At 36.2% G+C, this 17729-nt stretch overlaps 1 protein-coding gene across 1 annotated transcript in view; it reads left to right on the top strand.

Moving 5' to 3' along the window:
• The window catches only part of LOC148952798 (WD repeat-containing protein 11-like), a 311667-nt gene that overhangs the window by 37987 nt on the left and 255951 nt on the right, over nucleotides 1–17729 (top strand). The window contains exon 5 of the mRNA XM_089087426.1: nucleotides 6043–6226. Within this exon, the coding sequence (XP_088943552.1) occupies nucleotides 6043–6226 (184 nt within the window). The remainder of the gene's footprint in view (nucleotides 1–6042; nucleotides 6227–17729) is intronic.

The following is a 17729-nucleotide window of genomic DNA, read 5'->3' on the forward strand; positions in this document are numbered from 1 at the left end:
ACAAGATGGGCATGTTGGAATAGATTGGTAATGAGATTTATGAGAGATCTGATGTTGATATATAATGAAAAGCTCTTAGGAAATTTTTTGATTTCAATACTATGGTTAGAAAATATATTTAAATATATAAAATTATTATATAAAATCAAACTATATAAAATACATAGTTAGAAAATAGACCTTGTTGGTTCTCAGTGTTACAATAAAAGTTTAAATTAATTTCCAACTTAAGTTTTCTCTGTATTCATTAAACACTTTTAAATTGCTTCTTACTATTATTAGTCGGTTTTGTTCGAGACCTGTGCTAACCTCTGTGAAGAAATATTGCTCTTCAACAACTTTGAGCCGACTAATTTAGGGGGCCCGTAGAGGTTGCTTAGCCCCCCTCCCTTAGTTTAGAATGAAATGACGCCACTGTCCAAACAGGGGTCATTTATGGAGGCGATTTGGATCCCTTTGATCCAAATTGAGTTGCAGGTTAGATCTTTTGACCAATAATAGAGGGTAATTAAAGCGCTCAAGGGGTTCATGGAGAGGACATATGCCCCCTAGATATTTTAGCTTCTCCCCGAAATTTTGGGAAAAAATCGTTTTTGGGTATTTTCGTTGAAAAAAGAAAATCGTTTTCTCGATATCTAGGAGAAGGCTGGCAATAAGATGATGTATGAAGTCACGACCGAAGGCTATAGCTCTCTAGGTTATAGCTTTTTTACGTCATAAATGACGGAAAAAAGGAAACCTATATCGTGGTTGCAACGGTAGCTGCCTGATTCCCTTTGGTTTTTCTTTCACTATTCGAGCTAAGAAAAAACCATAGGCTTTTTTTTGTGTACCACCAAAAAAGTGTGTTTCGTCAAGCAACTCTAGAGGGAAATTATAGAAATTGTGGTTGCAGCAGTAGCTGCAACCTAGTAAGAGACGAACACCTCCCATAGTAACAAAAAAACAGCCTGAAACCCCTAAAAAGGGAGTCGGATTGAAGCAAAAAGTACACCATTAGAATTGCCTTGTCTGAAAATCCTATACAAGTAACTTACGGTCCCTTGGCTTGAAGAACAAGGAAAATTCATTGGCTATAAAAACAAGGAAAAACAAGGAAAGTGGCCATAGCCACAAAACTCTGCATAGGTAGCATCTTTTTTTCGTTTTTTCTTCTCCGCAGATAGCAGGCTCTGGAACATCATAGAAAGCTGTTTAAGGGCTCATTTTTACATACACAAGTTGAAAATTTTGAATCCTTTTTGCCAAATGCGCTTCATAACCCATGAACAAGTTTGCTATTCCATTTTATTCTTACTACTTCTTCGCATTACTAAAACTGTGCCCGCCTGCTGTTCCAAAATCTTAGAAATAAACCTGTATGAAAGTTTGCTGGTGGTATGGGAGGAAAAGGGCGAGGAGACTGCCCCTGCATATGCTCTCTGGTAACAGAATTTATGTACTGATATAAATATAAATGTAGCAAATGAGATCAAACATATCAAGGTATGAATATGGAAACATGGAAGCAAAAACCTACGGAGATAAACTGAATATAAAATATATTGATACAAAAGATGTTGAAGCACGATTATGAAAACATACTATGATTGGTAATCAATAAAACATAGTAATGTATGTACGTATAAATATGAATGCAGAAACATACTGAGATAAACTAAAGATAAAACATATTGTGGCCGTAAAAATATACTGTGATAATTTAGAGATATGATATACTAAGGTGTGAATGTGAAAACATGAAAGCAGAAAATATATTGAGATAATTTAAAGATAAAGAATATTGAGATATAAAACATTGAAGTATTTGCAAAAACATACTAAGTTATGAGTGTGAAAAGTTATTATGGTATGAGTTGTTAAGGTATGAGTTATTAAAGATAAAAATATTGAGATAAATCATATTGAAACCCGAGTGCAAAAAGATACTAAAGTATGAATGGGAAAACATGAATTAAAAAACATATTCAGGTAATATAACGATAAGACATAATTGAGATCAAACATATTGAATCACGGGTACAAGAATTTACTAAGGTGTGAATGTGAAAACATGAATACAAAAGACTATTGTGATAAATTAAGGATAAAGCCTATTGATATAAAACATACCAAAGCAGGGGTGAAAAAACAAGTTATGATGAATTATAGTTAGAACTTATTAAGGTATGTATTTGAAAAGCACGCGTGTAAAAACATGTTGAGATAATACACGTTGAAGCACAAGTACAGAAACATACTAAGGCGTGAATGCGAAAAAATGTTGATATAAAGAAAAGATAAAACGTATTGAGGTTAAGCATACCAAAGTACGAGTGTAAAATATGCTACGATAAATTAGATATGGAACATATTAAGGTATGCATGTGAAAAACATTAATACAAAAATATATTTAGATATATTAAAGATAAAACATATTGAAGAACGAGTGTAAAAACTTATTAAGAAATGAATGTGAAAACATGAATACAAAAACATATTTAGATGAATTAAAGATAAAACATATAGACATAAAACACATTGAAGCAACGGTGAAAGCACATGCTAAGCTATGAATGCGAAAACATGAAAACAAAAAGATATTGAAGATAAACCTATTGAAGCATAGAGTGCAAAACACGCTATGATGAATAAGATAAAGAACATACTAAGGTATGGATTTGAAAAACATTAATACAAAAACATATTTAGATATATTACACATAAAACATATTGAGTTAAAACATATTGAAGAACGAGTGCAAAAACATATTAAGATATGAACATGAAAACATGAATAAAAAATATATTGAGATAAATTAAAGATGAAGTATATTAAGATAAAACATATTGATATGCGAGTGCAAAAACAGGCTAAGGTATGAATATGAAAGCGTGAATAGAAAAGTGTATTGAGATTAGTTAAAGATGAAACATATTTAAGGACTAATGCAAAAACATACTATGGTGAATCACAGATATTATTAAGTTAGGAATGGGGAAACGTGAATGCAAAAACTATTGAGATAAAATAGGGGTAAAGCATATTTACTTTAGGAAACTTTGACGATGGAATGGAAGAAAAAGTGCAATGAGATTGCCACTGCATGTGCTCTCAGGCTACTGAGCTTATAAACAGAAAAAGGCATGAATGTAAAAACATATTGAGACGTGAATGCAAAAAGATGGCTGCAAAGGCGCGCTGAGACAGATTTAAGATAAAAAACTCCGAGGCATGAATATAAAAACATGAATGCAAGAACATATTGAGATAAACTAGAAGGGAAACATATTGAGATGAAACATTTTGAGGTATGCATGCAAAAACATAAAATAGCATATTAGTTACAATAAATGACATGTATAAAACATATTGGGTAAATAAGCTACTCCAATATCACACGAGGCCTTTCTTTTTGTCAGTTTCGTATTTGCCTTAAGTATTATAATGAAAATTAGAATTTCATATTTTCATATGTAGAATAATGGCCAGTTCTTCTTTAGCTCTCCGTTTTCCGTCCCCTTAAATTCAGTCCCCCTCCCCCCCCCCCCCCACAAAAAAGAATAAACTTCATGTCCCTTTTGCTGCTTTTCCGAAGCTCTTACCTTTTTTCATTTGGATCTCAACGGCACAAAGCAGTGGTACAAAGTTTTTCTGCTTAACTGTTTGTAATGTAAGTGATAATATATGAATTAATGTAGCGATATATAGTGATATAGATTATATAGTGTTATAGTTCATATAATCATGTATAGGACTATTCGAACACCGTATCGGACAGCAGGCATGAAAGACGGAAAGATGCGTAGCGTTTTCTGTTTTGTGAAACCGGAGGTAAAACAGTTTCCTCTAACTCCCCCCAGAAGTCCCTTGATCCCCCTCTCTAAAATAAAAGACAAACTTTTCTAAACGTGTTCATTTCTCCGGGTCGGAAGGCAAAACAGGGCATATTTACCAACCTATGCATAAAACTTACCTTTTAATTAAACCTATTGACTCTATGCAACCTCTTCAATGAGATATAATCCTAAATGTCTCATGTTTACGGGGGTGGCCAAGTCCATCAGTATGTTCAACAGTTTTCGCACTTTGCTCCTCGCGATATCTCGAGGCAAGATAATTTTCCCCTCCTTCCCTTAAATAAATGACTGATTTATTTCAATAAATCAGTTTATAGACTTCTTAAATTAAATCAACAATATTATTAATTTAAACTATAATCTATTGATTTCACACAAAAAATATTTTATTAATAAAAAAAGGAAGCATATACTCTCTTTCGAGCATCCTAAAACCAACTGACTGATCTAATCTTCGCTCTCCGATCATCTATAGCATCACGTCAAACCTGTCAGAGTCTGGCTGCATCTCACCAACGCTCTCAATTATATACAGTAGGTTTTTTTATGTATCTGACAGCAGATATATAAAAACATTAAGAATCTATGATCAGCAAATCAATTTTTGCCGATAATGCTGATAAAACATTAAGAATCTATTATCAGAAAATCAATTTTTTCTGATAATGCTGATAAAACATTAAGAATCTATTATCAGCAAATCAATTTTTGCTGATAGTGCTGATAAAACATTAAGAATCTATTGTCAGAAAATCAATTTTTGCTGATAATGCTGATAAAACATTAAGAATCTATTATCAGCAAATCAATTTTTTCTGATAATGCTGATAACATTAAGAATCTATTATCAGCAAATCAATTTTTGCTGATAATGCTGATAAAACATTAAGAATCTATTATCAGCAAATCAATTTTTGCTGATAATGCTGATAAAACATTAAGAATCTATTATCAGCAAATCAATTTTCGCTGATAATGCTGATAAAACATTAAGAATCTATTATCTGCAAATCAATTTTTGCTGATAATGCTGATAAAACATTAAGAATATATTATCAGCAAATCAATTTTTGCTGATAATGCTAATAAAAAATTAAGAATCTATTATCATAAAATCGACGTTGTTGTTGTCTAGTGCACAAACTCGTATGTAAAAAAAAAAAAAAAAAAAAAAAAAATTGAGCCTTGCTTTGACTTTTGACTAATGGGTTTGAGAAAAATCCAAATATTTTATAGTAAATGGTATAAATTATCTTAAAAAACTCGAGAACTTTTGGATTTTTAACTACTGATAATGCTATGCTGGCCCATCGAAAAAGGTCTAAGCAATTTTAGGCTTATTTTCCTCGGACTTAGGGTAGTAGTAAAACTTGACATAAAATATTTTAAGGAAAATAAAACCATTACAGGTATCGCCTACCAAAATAGACACAAGAATATGGAGCGGACTAATTAGTTCCGCTTGATGGAATAGATCATATATCTCACTTTGGAAAAATAAATTTCTTAGTATTTTGAATTACTGTAAAAAACTGTTTTTTTACCTCTAATAGATAACTAATACGATTTCTAAATCCTGATTCTAAAAAAATTGTCAAATTTTCTAAATATTGATATTTGAGAAGGCTGAGAATTTAAAGCGGTCCTTACATTTGCCCGATGTTTGGAAAGTGGGAGGAAAATTTGTTGCAGATCCTGGGGGAGTGTGAAGGGTTTTGAGGAAGGAGATTTTTGGAGTGGATGAGTGGGGATAGCCTTGGGTAGAATTTTGATTGGGAAATGGGTGTTTGATTAGTATTAGGAATCTGGCGTGGTTTATTCGTCTGGGCATGACCCACCGTGAGGGTGCTATATGATGACTTTGTTTGTTTGTACTAGAGATTTTGAATGGTGTCTTTTTGTTTTAATCGTTTTATTTAAAAGTTTGAATTGAATCTTTTAATTGTATTCTATGGTGTTCTCTTTTTTTGCGGCCACGGCCCTGCGGTTTCTGTGTTTGTCACATATACTTTACTATACTACCCTATCTCCCTTAATTCTTAGGTAAAGGTAATTTCTAGGCCAAGTCTAGAGACCAGAAACGGTAGCTTTTATATTAGTTTTCTTATTTCATATTTTATTGCTTTATCAAGTTTTTTTTTTATAATATTTCAGTTCATTGCAATGGAGGATCCTCTTTATAGTTTTGTGTAATATTTCAGTTCATTGCAGTGGCGGAATCCTCCTTATTGAAGATATTTCTGTATCCAAAGTGCCGAATGTCTGTAGAAAGTTTTATGTATCCCTCCCAAAGGTGAACGCATCACCATCTAACGAGAGCCTTAAGACCAGAGAGAAATTACGGAAGCTCGTTAAGGAGTTTGTCGTCGGAGAAGCCGCTCCAAGGTGAGATGAAACTAGTGTTTTTACTATCCATGGATTTCGAGGGGGAGGGGTGTTTCCACAGTTTTGACAGACAGAAAATTTTGCTCTCTGAAATCTCCCTTAAAACTGACTTCTACGAAAAGTAACGATTTGTGTTTTGCATCAATGTTCGAGCAATTACGAATGTTAATTTTTGGGAGATGTCCGGTAAATCAATTTGTTTTTAGAAAATATGGCAAAACTTGGAAAACCCGGAATTGTGGAAACACTGAGTGAAACTCAACTAGATAAAAACTAGAGGAATGCCACTATTGTCGTATTCCACTATTTTTGACAATTCTCAAGTTTTGATGTAATGTTTTCATGTCTGTAAAAGACAAAGTCAAATTATTTATAGTGACTTTAAGCAAATTTGCTTTTAAATTTCAACCCATTAGGGTAGGATTACGTCTTAAGGTTAAACTTCCTCTTTTTCTGTAAACGCAATTTTAATATTCGTCTAAAGGTCATGCGATACCGTAAACATCATTTTGGGAGCCTCAGCGTCTGCTGACTGCCTCAAAGATAAAGGGTCCATTAGAGAATCCTCCCAGAGGCAGGGTTTCCACCTGTAACACGGAAGTACTGTTTGAGCACTATTTCATCATGTAGCACGTAGCTAAATCGAATGACCAAATAGTAACACTTTCGTGCTACAATTTGTAGCACTTTCGTGCTACAATATTTCTTTTTGGACGAAATAGTAAGGATTTTTAAAAAAGGTAGAGGAATTAACAAAAAGCGCAGACCATATTTTTCCCGTGTTTATTTCGAAAAATTGGCGCTAAGTTTGAAATAACTAGACATAAAAAGGTTTAAAAATTTATCTAAAACTAATCCAAGTACACTTAAATGGACCATGCGCGTGTGACGGCGCAAGCAGTGACACGTGCAAATTTATTTTTTATTGTAGCACTGAAAACCGTTGTGAAGCACGTAAATTTGGGCAATTGTAGCATTTTAGGAACTGACCGTGGTGGCAACCCTGTCCAGGGGACTAGTTATCATCGAAAGCTGTCGAGAATGTGCGGTTTGCCAGTGAAATTCTGCTGAAAAGATGGAAAAGAAATTTTACGTTGTTTTGACGACTCTGTCATTCAAAGCGGTTGGTACCACAGGGAACTCCCAAAGCAAGCAAATTACTCACATGATGATTCCTCTGTCCTGTTTTTTTTGCGTCTGATTTTTTTACAAGTCTACTGCTGCAAGTTGCACCAAAGGAACAAGAAACCTATATCATTGGATTCTTTAGTTTTGATCTATCCTTTCATCCAGCCAGAATTCTGATATTACTTGTACATTTTCTTAGATAACTATTTGAACTTGTTTAAAAAACAGGGTTATTCATTTTCACATGTTTTTCCCGCTGTTCAGGGTATTTTTCAATCCGAAAATGCAAAGGAAAATTCCAAATGAAGTTCGGCAGTTGAATATAGATGAACCTTAGCTATCAAATCATAATAAAATTGTCGTGTTGGGACAAAGAACTGTAGCAAAATAACATGCCGAGATTTTCGGGCTCACCAAGGTAATATTGACCAGGAAGATCAAAGAGGGATTGAACACACATTCCTCTGCTGCTCCTATGAGAACACTTATCAAAGGGTTTTTGTAATTGTCTTAGAAGTGTGAAAATATCCGATAAAAACTTTTGGCAGGGGCGTAATTTGATATACTAGAGAGGCGCAAATAATTCAAGCATCCCAAATACCGATCAATTTTCTTTAGTATACCTTTCCATTTATAGTATGCCTTTATATGGCTCGTTTTTCATTTTTTACTGTCATTTTGACTTGATTTGGGAAAATTGGCTGCAACTTTTACCCCCTCCTCCTCACTTAGAAGTTTGACGAAATTACGCCCCTGCCTATAGCTTTGGGAATGACGAAATGATTATTTCTCACATGGTCGGTTGCTGTATCTGTAGTGGTGGCTCTAGGCGTGGGCACCTGGAGCTGCCCCCCCCCCCGTTTTCTTACATCTGACACTTAATTTCTTTTATATTTGTACACTTTTACTCTATACCTTGCCCCCCCCCCCCCCGATTAAAAGGCCTGAAACAGCTATTGTGCATCTGTCACATTTAACTCTTGCAGTTGTACTGTTCTGCCAATAGAGCTATAGAAGTAAAGTCGATAACTCGATTTAAAAAGTTTAAATAGTCGATACTATTTTATTCTTCCATTATTTTACTTATTTCTAATTATTTTATTAATTACTGTACTTTAATTAATTAATTTACATTAGCTTACTTATTATTTTACTTACTTAATTTACTTATTACATTAATAACGAATAAAGTAAATGCATAGATTTTTCACTACAACTAGGCTGCTGTTCGACCTGTCTATTTTGTCGAATAAGATTATAAGGTTATATTGTATAAGGATAATATTCATTATATATAACATATTTGAATCCAGTATATAAGTATATACTTATGTTTAACATGCATACATTAACTTACAACACTTACATACACATACACACTTTCAACAACATACATAAAACATGTTATACCGCATGTATGTGATATATACATAAGATATAATTTTAGTATACGTATATCTATAACATACATATTTACAACATATAAAATACTTATATCCTTATATCTAGATCTAAGAACAATATTAATTATATAAGGACAATAAGGTTATAAAGTTGTTATAATGTCGAAGAAGGTATAAATCCAAAAATCTTTAATAGGTACCTGCTTCTTTTCTTTTTGAGGAAAAGTACAAGGTTTATTAGACTCATTATATTTTCTGAATGTTTGTTGAGGTATTACCCTAACTAGGTTCTTGCCATATAGTCTTTAAAAGCTTCAATTTATCCTCTACTGTCCACGATGATCAGGGTTGCCACCCCTAGTGATTTATCACTATTTCAAGTGATTCTATATATTGCCTAAACAAAAAAAATCAGTAAATCAGCACATAAATCATTAGATTATTGAAGAAAATAACTAAATCAACAAAAAATCACTAAAATCTATGGATTTCATTTTTCGTTGGGTGGCAATCCTGACGATGATTCTTGTTAGGTATTACCCTAACAAGCTGTCATATGTTTTTCACATCGATTCACCGTCTTTGAGATGTTAGACGATATACTAGTCTTAAAATTTATTTTTTTACTTAATTTTATCTGTTCACATCGAAGAGTAAAGTCCAAAAATCAAATCTTACTGTGTTAGTTCCTGTTTATGATATTGCTGTTGGATGAGATGAAAGAGAGGAAGACTTTTGTGATAAAGGGATCCTGAGGAATAGAGGGATCTCAAAGGGTCTTCAATAACTGGAGCAACCTTATCTAGGGGATAAATACAGACGGAAAAGGAGGGGAGCCACTCTGAAAGAGATCGCCCTTCTTTAGTACCTGTCTAGCACAAGCTGGCTCTTGTCTTCAAAGATACCGAAGTAGTATTGAAAACACGGCTAGTATCTTTGAGATGAACACCAGTGGCAATGAGAGTAGCTTGACACCCAGCCTTCTCACTTTCATCACCCCCTATTATGGAAGAGGAAAGCCAATGGGTCCATCAGTATGTTTACCTGGGAAGGGAACTAAAGAGATCAAACTAAAGAGATCTCTTTTGAGAATTCTCAAAAGAGATCAAACTATGCGTGGCTCTCGCTGCTGTAAATTTCAAGTCTCTACATTCTATTTGGAAAGATGAACACCCATAAAAAAACATGAAGTTACGACTTTACCGTGCGTTGTAACAAAGGCAGCGTAGGCATGGACCCTAAAAATTGATAACAGGCATTGACTAGCGGCTTGTAAAACGAAATTCCTCCGACAGCTTGCCGGTATTACTTACTTCGATCGTGTATCAAGCGAACGGCTACTGTCCTGCCTAAATTACCCTCGAACCTTGAACCTCGATTTGTATGGTCCATACGGATCATCCAAATTCATCAGCTTTGATAATAAGGATTATTGGAGGGGGGAGGGCGGGGGTCACCACTTTTTGAGGCAAAAATGGCGCAAAGAGGTTGCTATGCCACTTACTGGAGGGGGAGAATCCCTTGTCGGCCCAAAATAATGGGAATTCAGCGGGTACTCCAACGGTTCCGTGTCTACTAGCATAATCGAATGGTCCCAGGGCCACTTTTAAAGTTAAGGATTACTAGTCATATTCCTAACTATCTCTTTAGAATCGACCTTGGTTGAAATGCTAAAAGAGTATTTATTATAAAAAATCTTAGTTTAATCAAAACACAATACAAAAGAACTCAAAACGGAACTAAAGACAAAAATCTTACACTTAACGAATACACTTTAAGACGCGCGCTTGCGCGCGAACCTCTGACCAAAGGCGGTGAATGGCCGAATCAAATCAGACTCCTTGCATCCTTTGAAGCTTTCCAAACTCTAAATTTAAGCTGTATGAGTCATCGCTCAACTGGCTTTTTCAACCACTCGCTAATTAGTGGATTCTTCAGACATCGTAATAAAAGCTTTCCTGGGGGTTTAGATATTCAACATAAATGAAGTTAAATTTATAAAAAGGCAGTTTTCTGAAACAGAAGGGGCCAAAGGTCACAACACCTCCCTCCTAAGAAAAATGACCGCCATCACGCCATGGGTCAGAGCACAAAAAAAACATAAAATAAATAACACCAACTTCAAAATCACCAAACTTGCTTCTTCTCTCTTCTCCCAGTGTCTGTACTTCCATCACTTCAGGATTCGTCTTGATCCCCACGTCTCTACCGTAGAACCACTTTGGTCTAGATCGTCTAACATCCACATTTGGTTTTCAAAGTTGAAGTCCCCAAGATTCGTAGAAATTCATTGTGCACAGCACAATCAAAAACGAAAATTTTCTTGCTCTCATGAATTTACATTTGAGAGGAGCAGAGAATCAGTTCCTGGCACTTTCGATGATGCCAGCCATCATGAACAATTGGCTGCACTGGCCTTTTAATTTCCATCTGTGGAAACATCCCCACGTCTCAATCAAAAAGTAAATTGCCCCTTGGCATAATTTCAAATAATCTAAGGCCGAAAATGCAAAGGCCTGTGAAAACGATAAGGGTACTGGGAATGAAGTAAAATTTTGAGTGAACCATGAATCGCCTTTTTTCTGGGTTCCCTCCCCTGGGATAATCAAATGCAGAATATGCGTTGATGCTAATTGAAAATTAAGTTTGGATACGTCTCCCACTGACTAAAATTTGCCGGAAATAATTGTCGGTTCCCATGAAGAATAACAGCTATGAATAGGATTACTGGACAAGGGTTTGGGTGAAGTATGAACTGACTGGGAGAGAGTATCCCCCAAGGACTCCAGATCAGAGAGGTAAAACCTCGGTGAAGGGATCGCAACTTGTCCGCCAGTTGTGCATATAGGAAAAGGGCTATCTCTTGTGACTTCCCGCAGGGGATCTTCCCCAAGGGATTCGTCCCACTCATAAAGGATCCACATATCTTTTGAATTGATAATACTAATCTCAGATTCCATTTCAAGTTTTTCCAATCCGACTCGACATTCAGTATCTCCCAACTTTGCCCCCGCCCGTTGTAAGTCCTTCCTCTCTATTTTATAACCATCATGTTTTATTTCCTATGGGCCTTTGACCTCTTTTTCCAACCCTATTATTTATGTTATCAAGGCACAGCCCATCCAACATATTATTTTTTGCCACTGCAGGCTGAATCTCCAAATTTTGTCTCTTTTTTACACTCCTCTTTTGATCTCCATTTTTCTTAATTTTGTCATTCGCACAAAATAATAGATCATCGTTAAATCTGATTTGGACTCCAGTGTCCACCATCTTTGACTGCATCACTTCATTGTAGCTCCGTTTAATATCTCTTTTCTCTCTCTTAGTTTTCTTTTCTTTTGTAGTAACATTAAATAAATCGTTATAAAATCTGAATTGGACTCCAGTGTCCACCTTCTCTCTTTTAGTCTTTTTTATTCTTACCGCAGCACCAAACATTTCGTCATCAAATGGGAAGTGAATTCCGACATTTGGTTTTTCATATTCTATTAAAATTTCTCGAACTTTCCGAGGAAAAGCGCGTACAATAAATTTCGTCTCCTTATTCTCTGGTACACTCAGCGTTTCATTTTGGCCTGTACTTGTTAGCATCTCATATTCATCAAAAGTTTTTTCATATTTTCCATTTTCTGGAAATTTTCCCGAAAAATCATTCTCGCACGACTTATTTTCAATACTTTTTGGTCTTTTTTCTTCCGCATCCCATTTTTGTGGATTATCAACATTTTGAACACGCGTATTAAGTATTTCGTTTTTCCGACAGGGTGGCACTGCCTCCCAATTTGTTTTATGGGCCGGTCCACCTCCCCTCCTTGTCAACGAAGTAGCATATTTTTCCGTCCTAGTATCATTTTGTAATTTTCCCACTGTTAAAGAAGTCGCTTTTAATGATAGGAGATTTTCGATATCTCCAATGTCTCCTCCTACTAAAACATCCACTGCTAGCGTAGGTACTAAGCCTACTTTTATCGTTTTTCTTTGGATTTTACCGTTGTTCCTTGCACTATCTATTCTTACCCAAGCAGACGGGCATGGGTGCTTGTCTCCATAATAACATAATGTTTTAATCTTATTTTTATGGTCTATTTCTGTTCTATTAATTAGGTCAGTTCGCACATAAGTTTGATCACTGCAAGAATCAATTGCCATTTCAACTAATTCCTCGTTCAATTTTCAGTATATCTTATGCGACTCTGCAAATGCGTTTTTTTCCCTATTATGGGTCATGGCCCAGGCTGTCGTTTTATGTGGTGTTTGGTCATATGTATTGGGGCAGTTTCTTGCAAAATGCCCCGTGGTACCACAGTTATAGCAGTTAATCCTCCTTGTTCTGTGTTATAATGCCTATCTTTGTTATAGACTTTGTTTTGAAATTTATCTGTTTCCTCAATTTCTTCTCTTGTTTCGGTCCACCAATTCACCATTTCTGCCCTTTCTTCGCTTATTTTTGGGTTCTTCTCCTTCAAATAAATTTTCAATTCTCTGTGGGTGTTTTCTAAAAATTCTTACTTTGCTGTTTTATTTACCACTTCTGTCAATTTTTCTTTTATCTACTCCGGGTCTTCATACATTCTATAACTTTCTAACTCTAGCCATTTTAAAAATATATCTTTCAATTTGTACCCGAATTCTTTATATGTTTCGTTGTCTCGTTTTATTTCGCTTCTAAACCTTCTTTGAAAGTGCTCGGGGGAGAGTTGAAACTTTTCAAAAATGGCTTGTTTTAGTCTTTCAAAATCTTTTGAGTACTCCATTGGTAATGCTTTATATGCAATTTGTGCATTGTAATTAAGGAGGGGCTGTATTCTTGTCACCCAATTTTCTCTCGGTAATCCGCTTAATTCCGCCGTTTTTTCAAAATTTTATATGTCTAAATGTACATCTTCATTTTCTTTCATTGGTTGACGGTTTATTGCCAGCATTGCCTCTATTGTAGACGCTTTCCGAGGTTCTTGGGAATTTCTCCCTGCAATCATTTCCAGTATGTATTTTCTTTCCTCTCTGTCTGCCTCCTCCTTTTTTCTCTGGCTATCCGATCTTTCTCTCTTTCTTTCTCCATGAAATTTAATAGTTGTTGCGTCGTATCTATTCGGGTACTCTTTCACTGAGCCCCTCCTGGAAATTGAACTTCTACTACTGGTGCTACTTGGCCTGCTATGATTCTCACTGTCTTTATATTCTCTTAATTCGTTTTCTGACTCTGTTTGTTCTCTATCCGTATTTTCTTTTACTCGTAACTCCCCTTCATTTGGCACAGCCTCTGAGGGGTTAGTTCGTTTTGTTTTTTCACATATCCTTCCTAAGTTTTTTTCGTACCCCCTCATTTTACCGCGTATACTTCTTTAGGGAATAACGACTTCTTTCACAACTAGCAGTTCCAAGTGAGTGAAATATATCTCCGTAAAACGAATTAACAGGGGTAGGGCGAGAAAATAAACTGAAAACCCGCACGAATATTCCACTAGTGAATTAGCTGGACAAACCTCAAACAGGGGAACTACCCTGAAAAACAAATCAGGTATCCTCCCTGGATACTCGTATTCCAAATATAATCTCCTGGCCAGATTACTCAATAGGACAGGTGCCTCCCACCTTCCTTGTCCAATGTGTGCACAACTGACAAATTCTCCTAATTTGCCGTCCTCAATACTCTTATAACCTTCGTCACTGAAGATTATATATAAGTCCGCCAATTCATTCAAATAATAACCCAACTCTCAACGTTCTCTTATCTGTCCTTAAACCCTGCAATACTTTTAAATACGGAGATTCCCCCACTATAAACTCAACTCATTAATTTCACGTTATTCTTCTCTATATTTGTCTAACAAGGCACACAGCCCATTATAGACCTTCATAATTCCATTAATTGATTTTGTCTTTTTATATGTTACCACAATAGGCTACTTTCTACGCCAAATTAACCCGTCTCTTCGAAAATGCAAAATTCTTTTGCTATCAGTGCTGTTGATAGCTCCTTTTCTAGCTGCCACCACTTATTGGATGGGGGGGGGAGTACGGGTGTCGCCACGTATTGGAGCATTTACACCTCTGGCACCACTTATTTCAGTTCAGTTCAGTTCAATATGGGTTTTAATTCAAAAAAATATATATAAAAATACACTTAACTTAGTTCCTTGTGCATTGATGCACGTTTGGGCCCGTAATAATTGCACACTCTAAATACAGCGTGGCCTCCTGTCCTCTCCAATTTCCTCCCCAAACCGCCATCAAATAACAATAAATTTAACACAACTTCTCCTCCGCTCACACCCCTTGAAGTATCAAACTAAAATATGATAATTAATAATAATATCAAAAATTCTAAACATAATAATAATAAAATTAATCTAGTAAAAAAATATTTAATCTTTTAGATATTTTTTCACATTCTTTTTAAAGGAGCCGAGAGACCTATATGACCTCAACTGTTGCGGAAGTGCATTCCACTCTCTAGCACACGCAATTCTAGGAGAAAATTCTGACCTAGCTGTCGGTGTCGGGGGTATGTAAATGTCTGATGAAGATCGTGTATTTAAACTATGGATTTGTGATGCTAGTGTGAATAAGCCTCTAAATGGTGATGGGAATGTTCCTGAAAAATATTTAAAACAAAAAACGGTGCAAGATAGTCTGTAAAGTGATGCCATTGATAGTCTGTTCGGTGCTGGGCCTAAAATTTGAAGTGCTTTATTGTGAACTGAGTTTAGTCTCTGTAAATGTGTCTTGAAATTAGATTGCCCAACCGTTGAACAATATTGAATGTGAGGCTTGATAACTGCATTGTAAATCAGGATCAGTATTTTTTTAGGGAAATGGTGACTAAGTTTTCTCAAGATTCCAAGGTTCCTTGAAAGCTTCGGCTCGACACTTGCTATGTGGTGTCTGAACAAGAGGTTTTCGTCGATCAAAACCCCTAGGTAACGAACGTGTCCTTTTTCTGGTCTCTTGATAAGTCCACGAGAGGTTTCAATCCCAATCACATCAGGAGCCAGCGAATCTATACGTGAAAAAATAAAACACTCGATTTGTCAATGTTGATGACTGGACGATTTGTGTCCATCCACAGGTACGTTTCTTCAAGAATGTCTTGTAGCTTCGTTTTGAGAGACTTGATGTTCCATTCTGAGCTTGCCATAAGTGAATCATCCGAAAATGCCGTTCGTTCGTCCTCGGCTTCTACTATAGACCCCGGCGTCGTTTGTGGGTGACATAGTTTGCAGCAATAAGGGCTACGACTTGCAGGAGTCAGTACTTAATGAAGATCATTTACGTGAACAAGAAACAATACCGGTCCCAATTTAGAGCCCTGTGGCACCCCGCAGTTAACTACGACATCATTTGTATGGTCATTTCCTGTGTAAATTCGATGATTTTCCAGGTAAGACTTAAACCAATCTAGGACTTGGCCACGAACTCCAATATGATCCAGCTTTCCTAGTAATATTTTGTGGTGCATGCTATCAAACGCTTTCTTAATATCTAGAAGCACTACTGTAGGTAAAGCATCCAAACTTAGAATTCCATTTACTAACAAACCTAGTTAATTTAGTGTGTCTTCGGTTGAAGGCCCAGACCTAAATCCAAATTGGTAGTTGTTAAAGAAATCTTTGCCATCTCAATATTGGTAAAGCTGGTTTTCCAGTGGTGTTTTGAAGACTTTTAAGAAAACTGGTAAGATTGAGATTGGTCTATAATTTTTTGTGTCTGTATGACTTCCACCTTTGTGAAGAGGTATTATCTTTGCCTTTTTTAACATTTCAGGAAAAACCCCTTTATCTATTGAAAGATTTACAAGGTAAGTTAGCGGCTCAGCAATGGTCGTCACTACTGCTTTCAGTGCCTTTGTGTGGACCAGGTCGAAACCTGAAGCAGAAGAGCCCTTCAAATTTTTTACGAGTAATTCGAGCTCACCTGGTGTTACAGGACTCGCTGCCATTGATTTCATACACTTCGGGCCAAGGTATTCTTTGTATGACTTAGATGCTATCCCGACGGAATTTGCTGTGGTATCGCCAATATTTGTGAAAAATGTACTAAGGGATGCGGCAACCTGTGTAGGTTCGGTAATTTCTTCATCATTCATGACCAATTTCACTGGTAATGGGGAAGACTTAGTGGTTGGCCGTAGTACCGAGTTGATAATTTGCCAAACTTTTCGACCATCCTTCCCGCTTTCCGACAGCTTTTGCTGCAGGTAGCCACGCTTTGCTCTTCGTAACACAGTCCGAAGGACTTTCCTGCATTGCTCATACTCCTCTAGCCGCGCTAAGCTTGGAGAGCGTCTATACTCTCCCCAAAGGTGGTTTCTCTTATTCACACAGGCCAGAAGACCATCCGTCATCCAGGGGCTAATTGGCTGGTCTTTTTTTCGTTTATTAGTTCTCGGGTTTCTCACGCAACATCTACTGTATACATCCATGAACGTCGAGTGAAATGACCCAATTGCTTCGTTTACATCTTGAATCTCCATTACGTTATCCCAGTTTAACTGCTCTAGTTCCTGTTTTAAATTCTTCAAATTTTCTTCTGTTAAACATATAATCGGTAACGAAGGGTTGATTCGGGACCTTATCTTAGCTGGTTCTGAAAGGCCGAGTGTTGCATGAATGGGGAAGTTGTCTGATGTGTCGCTGACGAGGACTGCCACCGACTCTGGGAGCAAGGTGCTGAATATTTTGTCGATAAGTGAATGCGTACTCTCAGTAACCCGTGTCGGAATCGTAACAGCAGGATATAGGCCTGAACCTGCCGTATTATTTAGCAAATCTGCTGCTTCAGCCGTTAGCGGAATACTGCGGTTAATGTTTAAATCTCCCATGAGAATAAGCTCATTTTTTTACACTGCGCTAGCTCCAGAACTAGAGCCATATGTTCCATAAACTGAGACGTTGACCCTGACGGAGAACGATAAATTTCATCCACAATAAATTTTTTCTTTGGGGATAGCCATACTTCTAAGAACAACG

This window comes from Artemia sp. Qi Xiang Cuo, chromosome 4 (assembly GCF_049724085.1).
Source record: "Artemia sp. Qi Xiang Cuo chromosome 4, ASM4972408v1, whole genome shotgun sequence".
Taxonomy (NCBI): domain Eukaryota; kingdom Metazoa; phylum Arthropoda; class Branchiopoda; order Anostraca; family Artemiidae; genus Artemia; species Artemia sp. Qi Xiang Cuo.